General features: G+C 46.0%; 1 protein-coding gene across 1 annotated transcript; it reads left to right on the top strand.

Moving 5' to 3' along the window:
• Nucleotides 1–742: 742 nt before the first annotated feature.
• On the top strand, nucleotides 743–8,661 carry COA7 (cytochrome c oxidase assembly factor 7). The gene is made up of 3 exons (XM_020987788.2): nucleotides 743–884; nucleotides 4,324–4,464; nucleotides 6,971–8,661. The coding sequence occupies exons 1-3, from the start codon at nucleotides 779–781 to the stop codon at nucleotides 7,417–7,419; spliced, it is 696 nt and encodes a 231-aa protein (XP_020843447.1). The 5' UTR covers nucleotides 743–778; the 3' UTR covers nucleotides 7,420–8,661.
• Nucleotides 8,662–12,891: the final 4,230 nt, after the last annotated feature.

The raw sequence follows: 12,891 nt of genomic DNA, 5'->3' as shown, positions 1-12,891 counted from the left end.
GCACTTCATGGGCTCCTCCACAGCTGGACCATGTTTTTGCTTTTCATTGTATCCCCAGGGCTTACTACGGTGCCTAGTATACAGTAGGCGCTTACTGACTAATGTTTGGGACCTCTGTGAGGTTCCTTCCAGCTCTGGATCCAAGTTCTTCCTTTCTCCTTCCTTCGCTCATTAGATCTCTATTGCCTACAAAAAGGCCCCTGTTTCCCCTACCCTCAAAAAAACCCCCAAAACAAAAAAAACAACAAAAACCCCCCCCCCCAACTCGGGCCATTAGATCTCTAGTCACAGTATCTGGGTTTAGATCCCAGCTCAATTACCTATTTGCCTTGGCCAAGTCACTTAACCTGTCTGTGCCTCAGTTTCCTTGGTGTTGGTGTGAGAAAGCCTACAAGTAGAGAGCTCTGAGAGCGATATAAAGGTTGGTTACTGCGAGCCGCAGAGGACCGGAGCAAATTCGCTCAGCACCGATCTGGGGCCAAGCAGGTGCTCAATAATGCTCGGTCTCTCCTTTCTCCTCCCTCCTTCCTGCTCCCTTCCACTCTTCCTCTTCTCCTTTCCTCGGTTCTCCTTCCCTCCCTTCCTCCCTTTCCCCTCACCTCCTTTTCCGTCCCATCCCCCTCTCCTTCCCCTTCCCCTCTCTTCCTCCCCCCGCCCACTCCACTCCGCGCGCGCAGCCTCAGTAGGTGCACGTCCTCAGTCCGGGTCACGTGGCCTCAGCGGCGCGCGCTCTGATTGGCTAACGGGGCGGCGCAGGCGCGGCGGAGCGGCGGCGGTCATGGCGGGTCTGGTGGATTTTGAGGATGAGGAGCAGGTGGCCTCTTTCCTTGAGAACATGAAGGTGGAGTGTCACTACCAGTGCTACAAGGAGAAAGACCCGGACGGTGAGTCGGGCGCGGGGAAGGCGAGACGGGACTCGGCCCAGGGATCTGAGCCGGGGGCTGTGGAGCGGGAGGAGAGGCCAGGCCCGAGGCGACCTTCTCCCCCGACCTCCTCCTCCCCCCGCCTTCCTCGGGCCCCCTGTCCCGGCCCTCCATCAGCCCCAGTCCTTTCTCCTAGTCCCCTTCCCCCGGCCTCCTCCTCCGCCTTCCTCGGGCCCCCTCTTCCTGCCCCCCTCCCTCCGTCAGTCTCAGCTTCCTTCTCCTCCTCCCTCCTTCCTCGGCTCCTTCCCCCGGTCCCTCTCCTCAGCCTCAGCTCTCTCTCCCGGCCCCCCTCCCTCAGCCTGAGCCTTCTCCTCGGGCCCCTTCCCCCGGCCCTCCATCAGCCCCAGTCCTTTTTCCCACCCCGCCTCCCCACCTCCTGTCTGCCCTTCCATCACCTTCCGCTCCCCACCTGGATCATGGGGGACCACCGCCCCTTGGCGGGTGGTCCTGGGTCTCTCCCGCTCCAGCCCCTTTTCCCCTCAAATGTCAAACTGACCTAAGGCGCAGGCCCAGTCCTGTCACCTCCCTGCCCAGTATGTCATTCCAGTGGCTCCTTGTTATCCCCAGGGTTAAATATTAGTCATAACAGCAGTCATCCTTTGCAGAGTGCTTTAGGGTCACTCGTAATCGGTGCGTTTATTAAGCACTTGCTTATGTGCCAGACACTGGGACTACAAAGCCAAAGAGGGTGGCTGCCCTCAGGGAGCTCACAATCTAGTGGAGACGCAGTTTGAATAACCTTGTACCCACGAGCTGTGTACTGGATCGGGGTGGGGAACCTGCAGCCTCATGGCCGCGTGGGGCCATAGGTCCTTGGGTGCGGCCTTTTGACTGAGTCCAAGTTTTACTAACAAATCCTTTAAGGGGATTTGTTCTGTGAAGTTTGGATTCAGTCCAGGGGCTGCACTTGAGGACCTAGAAGGTCAGCTGTGGCCTTGAGGCCCCGGGTTCCCCACCCCTGTACAGGATAATTAGGATAAATAGGAAATAATTAAGAGAGGGGAAAGCCCTATAGTGAAGACATCCTATAGAGGGTAGGGCTTTGGCTAGATCTTGAAGGAAGCCAGGAAGCAGAGATGAGGAGGGAGGGCTTTCCAAACAGGGGGCACAGCCAGAGAAAACGTCCAGAGTCTGGAGATGGGGAGCAAGTTGGACAGTGTCACTGAATCAGAGAGTAGGTGGAGAGGAGCAGGATATAAGACTGTAAAGGTGAAGGAGGGGTGTGTGTGTCTGTGTGTGTGGCAGATTATGAAAGACTTTGAATGATAGATAGTGGGTTTACATTTGATCTTAGAGGTGATAAGGAGTCACTGGAATTTGTTGAATAGGCGAATGGTGCTGTCTGACATGCACTTTAGTAAGATTACCGCCAATTTGTGTCAGACATGGAACTGAACCCAGGTTTTCCTAACTCTAGGACAGCTCCTCATCCACTTTCCCAAGCTGAGCTGCCTCTCCCTTGTTTATGTTTTGAATTTGCTTCTTTGTGTACTCTAACCCCTTCCATCCCCAAATATATGCTCTTTAGGACTCAAGACAGTTTATGATTTTGTCTTTGTGTCCCTAGTACTGAATACATAGTAGACACTTACACTGAAAAGAATTCCTTCTACTATATTTCTGAGTAGTTAATATAAGCCAGAATCCCATTTTCTCCCTGTCTGTACAACCCCCATCCCTTTTGAGGTTATCTCCATCTACTTTCTCTCTCTCTCCCCCTCTTTCCTTCCCCCTCTTTCCCTCTTTTCTCTCCCTATCTCTCCCTCTCTTTCTCTCCCTCTCCTCTTCCTCTGCTCTTTCTGCACTTCTGCCTCTTAAAATCCCTAGTTTCTTTCAAGGCGCAATCCATGTATGATCTTTCACATTTCTCTTAATTGTTCGGGCTCATTCCCCTCTCCTCACAGAGATACTTTTCTATGTAGATGTTGTTTCACCTCAGTACAATGTAAACTTCTTGAGGACAGGGGCCGTTTTGAGGAGATGGGTTTTTTTTTTTGTCCTGAGCCCCTACAGTTCTTTTCTTACATCTGCTCCAGAAAGTCTTCAGTTTTCTCGGTGTATCTGAGCCAAGAAAACGTGTTCCTTGGTTTGGTTACCTGGTACTGTAGTTGAGGTGGAAATTTTGTCTTAGAGAATCCTCATGTTTGGGTGACTTGTTACAGTCTCATCTTCTTAGTAGTAAAGAAGTCTTCTAGTAAAGCTGGGCCAGATTTTGGATTTAGTCTTCCTGGCAGTTCACTTTTCTAAGGTTTAGAAAATGTTTTCCTCACAACCACCCTGTGATGTTAAGTCAAATATGATCACCTCCATTGTACAGAAAGAGAAATAGAAACTCCAAGAGGTGAAGGTGGTAGAGCTCATAAATTTGGAACCAGGATTCTAGCCCACCAGAATTCCTGTCTCTTGAGTTTCGTGTTCTTTCTGCCACACTGCTCTGGTTGTCCTTGGGAAATGTGTGTTGAGTAGTGGACTGGAGTCTGAACCCCAGTGTGGTGAGAATCTTTTCTTTTTATCTGGATTTTTATGATTTTAAAATTTCATAGCATGAAATAGTTTTCCTAAATTTGATCTCTACTGTTGAGATCAGCACCATAAATAAAGGTGCATAGAGGAGCTGGACACAGGGATAGAGTGACGACCCTCTTTACCCTCTAGCTTTCTACCAAGTACCCAGTGGTTGCTCCAGACAGGAAGGGGAAAGAGAGATCACTGTAGACCTGGAGGTGGGTCTTGAGCCCTTGGAAGACATAGAAGGGTGGTGTGCTGGAAGAGTACTGGTCTGGGGTCCACAAGACCCAGGTTTGAGGCCATGGGCTTTGGTGAACTCTGCATGACCCTGGGCAAATCATTTGACATCTCAGGGCTCCAATGACCTTGTTGCTAAAATGCAGACATTCTTTAAGGTCCCCTTCATTTTTAAAATCTAATGTTTCTATAAACCAGCTGGAGACCCTGGTGTTGGAAGTTATGACTTTTCTAGGTGATGCAGTGGGTAGAACATTGGACATGAAGTCAGGAGCACTGGGGTTGGATTTCTTCTTCAGATGAAGACTAGTTGTATGACCCTGGGTCAGACACTTCATCTCTCCTACTCTCAGTTTCCTTATCTGTAAAGTGGGAATAAATAACAGTACCTACCTCTCAGGGTTGTTGTGAGGATCAAAGGAGATAACATGGAAACTAAGATAACTTAGCAAACTTTAAGGGGCTGTATCAGTGCTAGCTAGTAAATTATTTCTGTTGTTAACTTAAAAATCAAAGGACTGGCCTGGGGAGCTGAAAGGACACGAATGAACTAGGTCTTGGCTTTCTTGGGACATCTCTAGGCCAGCAGCACTAACTCCCTCAAAGCCAGCCCAGGCAGTGATGACTGACATTTGCTTTTTGGTTTCTGCCCTAGGTTGCTTCAGGCTGGTGGATTATCTAGAAGGGATCCAGAAGAACTTTGACGAGGCAGCCAGGGTGCTGAAGTTTAATTGTGAAGACTACCACCACAGTGACAGCTGCTACAAACTGGGGGCGTATTATGCCACAGGCAAAGGTAAGAAGGGGCTCTGACTCTATGTGGATGTTTTGTCTCCAGCCGGACTGTAAGTTCTGCAGTGGCTGAAACTGGGTCTTGGTCCTCTTGGTGGCTTTCACTGTGTCCCTTTACAGAGGTTGTCAGTAACTGTCCCTTAAAATCAGCATATCAAAAACTGAACTTACTGGCTTTGATCCTCAACTCTTCATTATCTCTCACCTCCCCAAATTCAAGCTGTTGCCAAAGCCTGTAGATTTCACTTTTGCAACCTCTCTCCAGAGCATCCCTTTCTCTTCTCTGATGCTGCCACCACTCTAGTGCAGACCCTTGTCACCTCATGCCTGGATTATTGTAATAGCTGCTAGTGAGTTTCCCTGCCTCAAGTCTCTCCCTGCTTCAGCTCGTCCTCCATTCAGTCAACAAAGTGATTTTCTTAAAGCTCAGGACTGACCATATCATCTCACTACTCAAAAAACTCCTGTAGCTCTATTCAGTAACTCCAGGATCAAATGCAAAATCCTCTGTTTGGCATTCAGAGTCTTTTGTGACCTGGCCCTCTCCTGTTCTCCTGCCCCCTCCCCATATACTCTGTGATCTAGTGGCACTGGCTTCCTGGCTGCTCCGTGATTAAGGCCCTCCATCTCTCTGCTGTCGGCATTTTCACTGGTTGTCCCCCAGGCCTGGAATGTTCTCTCATCATTTCCACCTACTGACCTCCCTAGCTTTCTTCAGGTCCCAGCTTAAATCTCACCATCCACAGGAAGCCTTTCCTAACGCCTCTTAATTCTAGTGCTTTCCCTCTGTTAATTATTGCTGTTTATCCTCTTCAGAGCTTGTTTGTACCTAATTGTTTGCCTGTCATCTCCACCATTAGATTGTGAGCTGAAGGCAAGGACTGTCTTTTGCCTCTTTTTGTGTCCTCTGTGCTTAGGTTGCCTGGTACATAGTAGGTGCTTAATAAATATTTATTGATTGTGTGTGTTCTTGTATATCTGTACCTACTCTGTCATCAGAAGTCATTTGTACTTATTTACATTCATATATGTGACTTTATGGCTTGGTAATATTCTGTTAACATAACAGCTCCTTCAGCCATTCTCCTATAGATCATTTCTACTTTTTTGGCGATTTGACATGATGATTTTTAGGTAGCTTTTTTCCTTTTTAATAACATGCCTAGTCTTGGCTCTGACCCGTACAGTCGGCGACCTCACGTGCCCGGGCCTCCTCCACCTTCCTCCTCTTTTAGATGAAGTGATCAGACCTGATGGCCTCAGAGCTCCCTTTCAGCTTTCTTGACCAAGTGCTGCTGCTGTGATTCCTGCTCTTAAATTGGCTTTTTTTCATTACATAATTTTGTGCATTTCAAAACAAGTGTAATTCTACTATTTTGCACTTTATGACTTACATGAGGGTGTTTAGCCCCTGTTATTGGCACCAGGCGCCAGGATTTATTTGTCTTTAGATTTGGTTTTTAGTAGTTGGTAGGATGCTTTCCCTTGAGGATGCTTTACACCTCAGGAGACTAGTGAGGTCTTCAGTCTTTTTTTTTTTTTTCTGGGTAATTGATAATCAGTTTGTTAATTAGGCTAGCAAATAATCAGTAAATTGATGGTCAGTGGTCTCTCTCCCTAACCAAAGACAAAACCCAGGAGATCCCTGAATGCTTAAATACCTTTGGAAAAGGAGTGTCCCTGACAGGCAAAAATCAATCCTGATTGGTTAACGGTTCACGAGTGAGTGGATTTTATCTGTTGAGAAAATGGGCTAAAAGTCTTCAGCTCCTCCTGCTGAGAATGTGACTTGATCATGAGACTCAGCTGCCTCTATCTATCTAGACACAGGAATTCATCTCCACCCAGGAGTCTTCAATCTCTTAAATTATAAAATATCTTTTGGATGTCTTTTTTTTAACATCCCTGTCATTCCCAATGATCTGTCCTCCCCTCATAGAACCCTCCCTTGTAGCAAAAAATATAGTTAAGCAAAACAAACCTGTATGTTGGCTATGTCTGAAAATGCCTATGTCACCTCATGCCTGCATAGAGTCCACCGTTTCTTTGCTGTGTGGTTGGCAGCTTGCTTCACAATCACTCAGCGCTCTGAAGTTAATGATAGGTTATAGATGTGATCAGAATTCTGGGCTTGCAGTGCTGTTTGCCTTGATCTTCTTGTGGACTCCTGGTTCTTCTTTCACTCAGTATCAGTTAATACATATCTTCCCATAATTCTCTGAGTTCTCAGTCCTACTTACTGTCCTCTCCAGCACCCCCTGCCCACTTTCCCAGCTGGGCTTGTCTGGCTCAGCCAGACTTTTAATTGTATATAGCAGAATTATTTTTCCAGTCCTCATCTCAAGTGAATGTTATGGCCCAGTCACATTAGGAGAAGGATGCTTCATGGGCTAAAAACTAAACTCTTTCTGTAATTGACTGTTTTCTTCTAGAGTTTTGCCAGCAGGTTTTTGCTCCAAATATTAAAATGCTGACCTGACATACATTTCTTTTTTCCTCTCTGCCTACAGGTGGATTAACCCAAAACTTGAAAAATGCCTATGACTGTTTTTTAAAGGCTTGTGAGAAACCTGGGAAGAAGTCAATAAATGCTTGTCACAATGTTGGACTGCTGACCCAGGACGGGCGCATCAGTGACGATAAGCCTGACCTGGTACGAGCCCGAGACTACTATAAAAGGGCTTGCGATGGCAACTATGCTCCTAGCTGCTTCAATCTCAGTGCCATGTACCTCCAGGGATCCCCAAGCATCCCCAAGGACATGGACCTGGCTTTGAAATACTCTCTGAAAGCCTGCGACTTGGGTCACTTCTGGGCCTGTGCAAATGCCAGCCGCATGTATAAACTGGGAGATGGGGTCTCTAAGGACGATGCTAAGGCTGAGGCTCTCAAGAGCAGGGCCCAGCAGCTCCACAGAGAACAGCAGAAAAGCATCCAGCCCGTGGAGTTTGGGGTGTGAGGCGATCAGACTCCTTCCTTCCTCCTTTGGAAATGCATGGCCTCTTTCACACGGGTACATCTTTGGCCATGAACCGTGGGAACAGGAAAAGCCTACAGTGCATCGGTTGCTGGTGTTACTTGTACCAGGTGCTGTAGTTTGGGGTGCCTGTGAGATAATTTATTTTCTTTAAAATGTCTAAATCAATACATATATCATGGGAGCTGGGTTCTAACCAGCTCCCCCAAAGTGGAGGGACTGGAGAGCCACAGAGAGGTGGGAGGTAGAGAGAGAAGTAACCAAGGGGGCCCAGGGAATGTGTGTGTGTGTGTGTGTGTGTGTGTGTGTGTGTGTGTCTGTCTCCCTCCCCATGTGTCCATGTCCACGTCTGTGTCCGTCCGCCTGTCCTGGTCTGTCCAAGTCCACTTGTGTGCCTGGGTTTGTATGGTTTCATTTGAGGGAAGTTTTCTTTGTGTGAACTTGAAAATTGTAAGGTGCTCATCATTCCCTAAGAGTGAGCCTTCTTTGTGCCCATCTGTCTTCTGATGTCTGTCAATCATTGTAGCTCTAATTGTTTTTTATCTCCGAGAATGATTTTTGTGGAAAATATTAATGATCAGAAGTAATGTGAGTCCAAAGAGTTCCCTATCATTGTCGTGCAGGTTTGAGAATAAGGCCAAAAGATGTCCTGGCCCATACTTCCCTGGAGAGATCACACTGGCTGACATTAAGTGAACCTGATGTTCCAAATTGCCCATTTGTCTTAAATGTCCACATCCTCGATTATTGGGTGTGTAGAGAAATCCATGAAATGTTCCAAAGCAAAAGATTGTAATGTTTGAACTGAACCTTTGAAATTGCCTTGTGAATAAATTAATTTAATATATTATTGATTTATTATTTAAAACTAGACTGTAGGTGGGAGTTAAGGGGAGGCGCATTTTTAAAAACGTTTCTTCTGTTTTTCTGGTAAGCCCTTGGTTTAGCACTAGGGGGCAGTGGAGCACAGTGGTTACAGATTATTTCTGTTCCCACCTGCCTTGCAGTTGCCATACGTGGAGGGGAGCTCTCTCTGATTGTCTAAAAGTTCACATGGCAAATTGTACCATTTGCATGTTACCAATCAGCAGATTCTGTCCCAAGAGCAGAGAGAAGCTCAAGTCAATGCATTCAAAACAGGGAAATGCGTGTTAAAAACTTTTGTATTATGAAAGTTAATTCAGAAGGCATATTAATAAAAAAAACCTCACTTTTTCTTATTAATTCAGAAAGTGTTTTTATTGACTTTTGTTTTGAACTCATTGTTTCTTAAATCTTTGTGGGCTTTTCCCCTCCATTTGAACTGGGGAAGAGGTTAACACTGAATCAGGCTTTCCTCTCTTCTTGAGTAGATGCTATTTGCCCGTTTCTTCTGAGACTACCACGTTCTCATGTCCAGATCTTTCATTGTCAGAGTCCATTGGTGACAAGACCAACAAAAGAAGGGATTTAAAAATTCATAAGTCACATAATGTGAAGTTCACAATTAAAACCATAATGAAATAAGAATTTTTCTGGCTAAGTTCATTTTATACCCATTAGCCTTAATTTGGTGTAGGTGGTAAGGGGATCGTTTGGACAAAAAACCCTTTGCTTTCTGTGGTAGGCAAGGGATAGCTCTTAGACTGGCAACAGGAAGAAAGATTCTTTTTTCCCTTTCTTGTCCTCTATATTTAAACTTGTTCGATGCTATCTAGTTTTTTTTGATCTAGCAGGGAAAAAAAGGTGACTTTTACAATGAATTATTTTAAATTTGTTTCTATTCAATTATATAATCACTCAGATTTATTCCATGTGATCCAAGACAGAAGTAGGAGCAGTGGTGGAAGTTCCTGGGATGGAGAGTTCCAGGCCAGTGCATGGAACGATCTCACACTTAGTGGTGGCCCCCTGTGGAACTTGCCTCCCTGAAAGCTGGCGAACTCTCATCTCTGGATGTGTTCAGGTAGAAGCTGAGCGGTGGCTGAGCACCAAGAGTGCTGCTGAGAAGATTTTTGCCTGGGGAGGGAGGCTGGAGCAGATGACCATAGAGATCCCCCCTCACTCAGATTCTGAGATTCAGACAATTCTGATTAGCTTACAAGTAGAATATTTTTTGATCCTTCCTAGTTTAAAAAAAAAATAATTTGCCCTCTTTGCTTTTGCTGTCCTTTCCAGTGCCTTGGCGTATGGTCTCCTTTTGTGCAGTGTGCTTGGTCACAGAGTCCCTGCTACCCCTCCAGTGTAGGCCAGGAGGAGCACTGTGTGTGTCCTATTAAGGAGGATGGCCTGAATTTGGCGGACCTCCCTGCTTCCACCGGAAGGTGCCATAGCGCACAGACCTGTTACACTGTGACGGTCGGGCTTCTCCAGATGTTCCTCTTTGCATGACCCTGTGGTCTTTGCACCAAGGCTGAGATGAAACATTTTTAAAGTTCCTGCCGTGTGCTGGACACTGGGATTAGAGAAGTACACCAGTCCCTTCCTTCAAGGAGCTTCCCTTCTAAAGAGGGAGCCACTTAGAACTAGCACAGGGTAATCTAGGGGTGGGGGAAGGCTTTATGTAGAAGGCAGCATTAGAGTTGGGCTTTAAAGGAAACAAATTCCAGGAGGTGAGGAGGTAGTGTACCCTGGGCATGGGGACAGACAGTACAAAGTCTGGAAAGTGGGAGATGGAGGGCTGTGTCAGCCAGTTTGGCAAGGTAGTGTGTGGGAAGGGAGAAGTGTGTAACAGAGTTGGAAAGGTAGTGTGGGGCCAGCTTGTAAAGGGCTTTAAAAGCCAAACAGGAGTATATGCTTAATCCTAAAGCAGTAAAGAACCCCTGAACTTTTGGTGATGGGGTCAGACTTGACATTTTGGCCCCTGTGTGGGGAGGATGGATTTGGGAGGGAAGAGTTTTGAGGCAGGGAGACCAATTAGGAAGCTATTCCAGGACCTGGGTGAGAGGTGATGAGGCTGTGAACTGGAGTAGTGGCTGTGAGGGGAGAGAAGATAACACGTAGAAATGGCAAGGTTCGGCATCTGATGAGCATGTTGGTGAGTGAGAGGATGGTAGTCCCTATGACAGAAAGAAGTAAGCTTGGAAGATGGGTGGATTTGGGGAAAAGAAAGTCCGTACAAGAAAAACCCAGTGGAATTGTGCATAGAGAACTAGCTTTGTTGTTAGGAAGCCATGGCTTTGAGCTCCATCTCTGACACATTGGGCAAGTCACTTAACCTCTTGGTAACCCCAGACAATTCTCTGATGCTAAGTTGTGTAATGGGTGTTAATCTGCATCGGTAGAGGGATTTTTCCTCCCTGGAAGTTCCCTATACTAGTGAAATCATAGGTCTGATCCAAAATATGTAGTTGGAGAGACAGTCTTGAGAGCTGGTTCTCAGAATGCACATCCTGGAGGGACGTGAACTAGTTGGGTCCAGAGCTCGTTTGAAGGAAGACAGTAGGCTGGTTGCGTTTGGGATATTAGGCAATGTTTTCAAGGGCCCTGAGTTTCAATCTGCAACAAAACCCTCCTCATTTTATCTTTGAAAGTTCTACTGATGCCCTTTAAAAAAAAACCCACGATATTCACAGCCAAGAAAGCACACCATATGCAGTGCATTAAGGGCATCCTGCATGAAAATAGGAGAGATAGGTTTGATAATAGGATAGGCAGTCTGATAAGATGAAGCAAATTTCATTTTTTGTGTTCTGTCCAGTACCTTTTGACTCTCAAAGTAGTTGTGTCATGTGGGCAGCAGGCTACTTAATGGTTTACAAACCTTGGGCCTTTTTCATTTCTTAAAGCTAAAGTGTCCTCTGAGTCTGCCTTCACACTGTAGTCACGGCCTGTCAAGGTTCATGTGACTTAACTCGGAGGGCCTTGCATGGTCCTAAAATTCCTCCGCCTCTTCATCCTCTGCCACAAATGTTGAAGCGCAAGTCATGGTTCTCTTTGGTCTTTTTGCTTATGCTCATTAAAAGCAATGTAAGGCGTGACAGCCAGGTGTCCCGTGTTGTATTTCTTATTGCCTTAGAACATGTGATGAAACCAGATCTGCCAGTTTTGTTTGCCTCTCCAAGGAGACCTGGGGAGTCACCCTTTCATGGAACTGCAATTTCACTCCATGTTTGGTTGTCATTTCTACTGACAATATTGATCTTGACATACTTCTTCTAATAGTATTTCTGTAATACACAAGTGTTCTTGGATGGCCCCGTGATCTCACTGATGTAGGCGGCTCCCTGTGACAATGGAAATAGCAGCTGCCCAATTGTGGGACATCAATTCATGTCCTCTTACGAGTTCACCGTGGAGAGTTGGAGAGTACAACCAATGTACTAGAGCCTTCTTCTAGTTCTCTTGGCCTTGCATGGATACCAGTGGAGTGCATGGGCTGTCCACTAATTATCCCTTGATGTTGCCTCATGACTGACCCGTCTTTTTCCAGTCTTATGTTTCTCTAATATCATTTATGCTGCTCTTCCTGCATAATTATTTGTGGGTAATGTATTTTGGTCTCCTTAGAACCACCATCACTTCTCAGTTGCCCTTTGGGTATTCTTTGGAGACTGTGGTATTTCATGACCTACAAGATCATAGATTTAATGATGAAAGGGACCTTGGAGGTCATCAAGTCCATCCCCTCATTTTACAGATGAGGAAACCGAGGCCCAGAGATGTTGAATGACTTGCCAAGTTAGTATCTGAGGCAAGATTTGAACTTAGGTCTTCCTGACTCCAAGTCTTGTGCTCTACTAGCACACCTAGTTGCTGTATGGAAACTCAAGAAGAATATTGTCCAAAAGTAGACCTTTGTGTCAGAGAGAAACTTGGGGTCATCAGAAGGCCCACATACTTCCTCCTTTTCAGCTCTCTGGGCCAGCTACCTGAATATCCACAAAGTCTGTCCTAGGTATGTGTCCTGATGAACCAGCTCTGTGACTTGTCCATCCAACTGCATGGTATAGTCTGAACAATAGGCATTTTTCTTTCACTTGGTTTTTATTGTGTAGATAGATTTTTTTGAATGGTTCTGGATTTAATTCAGTAGGCTACATAGTGTTCTGGGGCTTGATGCAATTGATTGAATGTAAGCCACAAGCAGAAGCATCTGGAGGATCTCACCTCCTTTAGGGAACTCCTCCATTTACATTTCTCTCCGCAAATCTTCATTGGTGGTGGCAAACAGCTTTGGCCAACACATATCCCTGTGTGATCACAGGTGAATTATCTAACCTCTCGGTGCCCCAGAAAATGCTCCAAGATTAAAAGTTATGGATGAATTGCTGATCTGCATGGCTGGAGGGAGTTCTATAACCTGATATAGTCACAGATCTGGACCCAGAACAATGTTGTGCTCTGGCCACATCCAGTCCCTCTCCACTGTCATTGGAGAAAGTATTGGTAGTACCGTATATAGTTGCCAGGCTTCAGTGTACACGTATAACCCTTTTTGTCTCTTGTTCATTATTCCTGAAGCATGGGTTCTAA

The sequence above is a fragment of the Phascolarctos cinereus genome, unplaced genomic scaffold (genome assembly GCF_003287225.1).
Source record: "Phascolarctos cinereus isolate Bilbo 61053 unplaced genomic scaffold, phaCin_HiC Scaffold_5;HRSCAF=322, whole genome shotgun sequence".
NCBI classification, from domain to species: domain Eukaryota; kingdom Metazoa; phylum Chordata; class Mammalia; order Diprotodontia; family Phascolarctidae; genus Phascolarctos; species Phascolarctos cinereus.
The sequence above is the reverse complement of the archived record's forward strand: the minus strand, read 5'-3'. Positions and strand labels throughout refer to the sequence as shown.

What these genes read in the sequence shown, in the direction of transcription:
- COA7 (XM_020987788.2), top strand. Translation starts at nt 779, where the DNA reads ATGGCGGGTCTGGTGGATTTTGAGGATGAGGAGCAGGTGGCCTCTTTC. An exon ending in CAAGGAGAAAGACCCGGACG is followed by an intron (nt 885 to 4,323) that starts GTGAGTCGGGCG and finishes TTTCTGCCCTAG; the next exon opens with GTTGCTTCAGGCTGGTGGAT. An exon ending in GTATTATGCCACAGGCAAAG is followed by an intron (nt 4,465 to 6,970) that starts GTAAGAAGGGGC and finishes CTCTGCCTACAG; the next exon opens with GTGGATTAACCCAAAACTTG.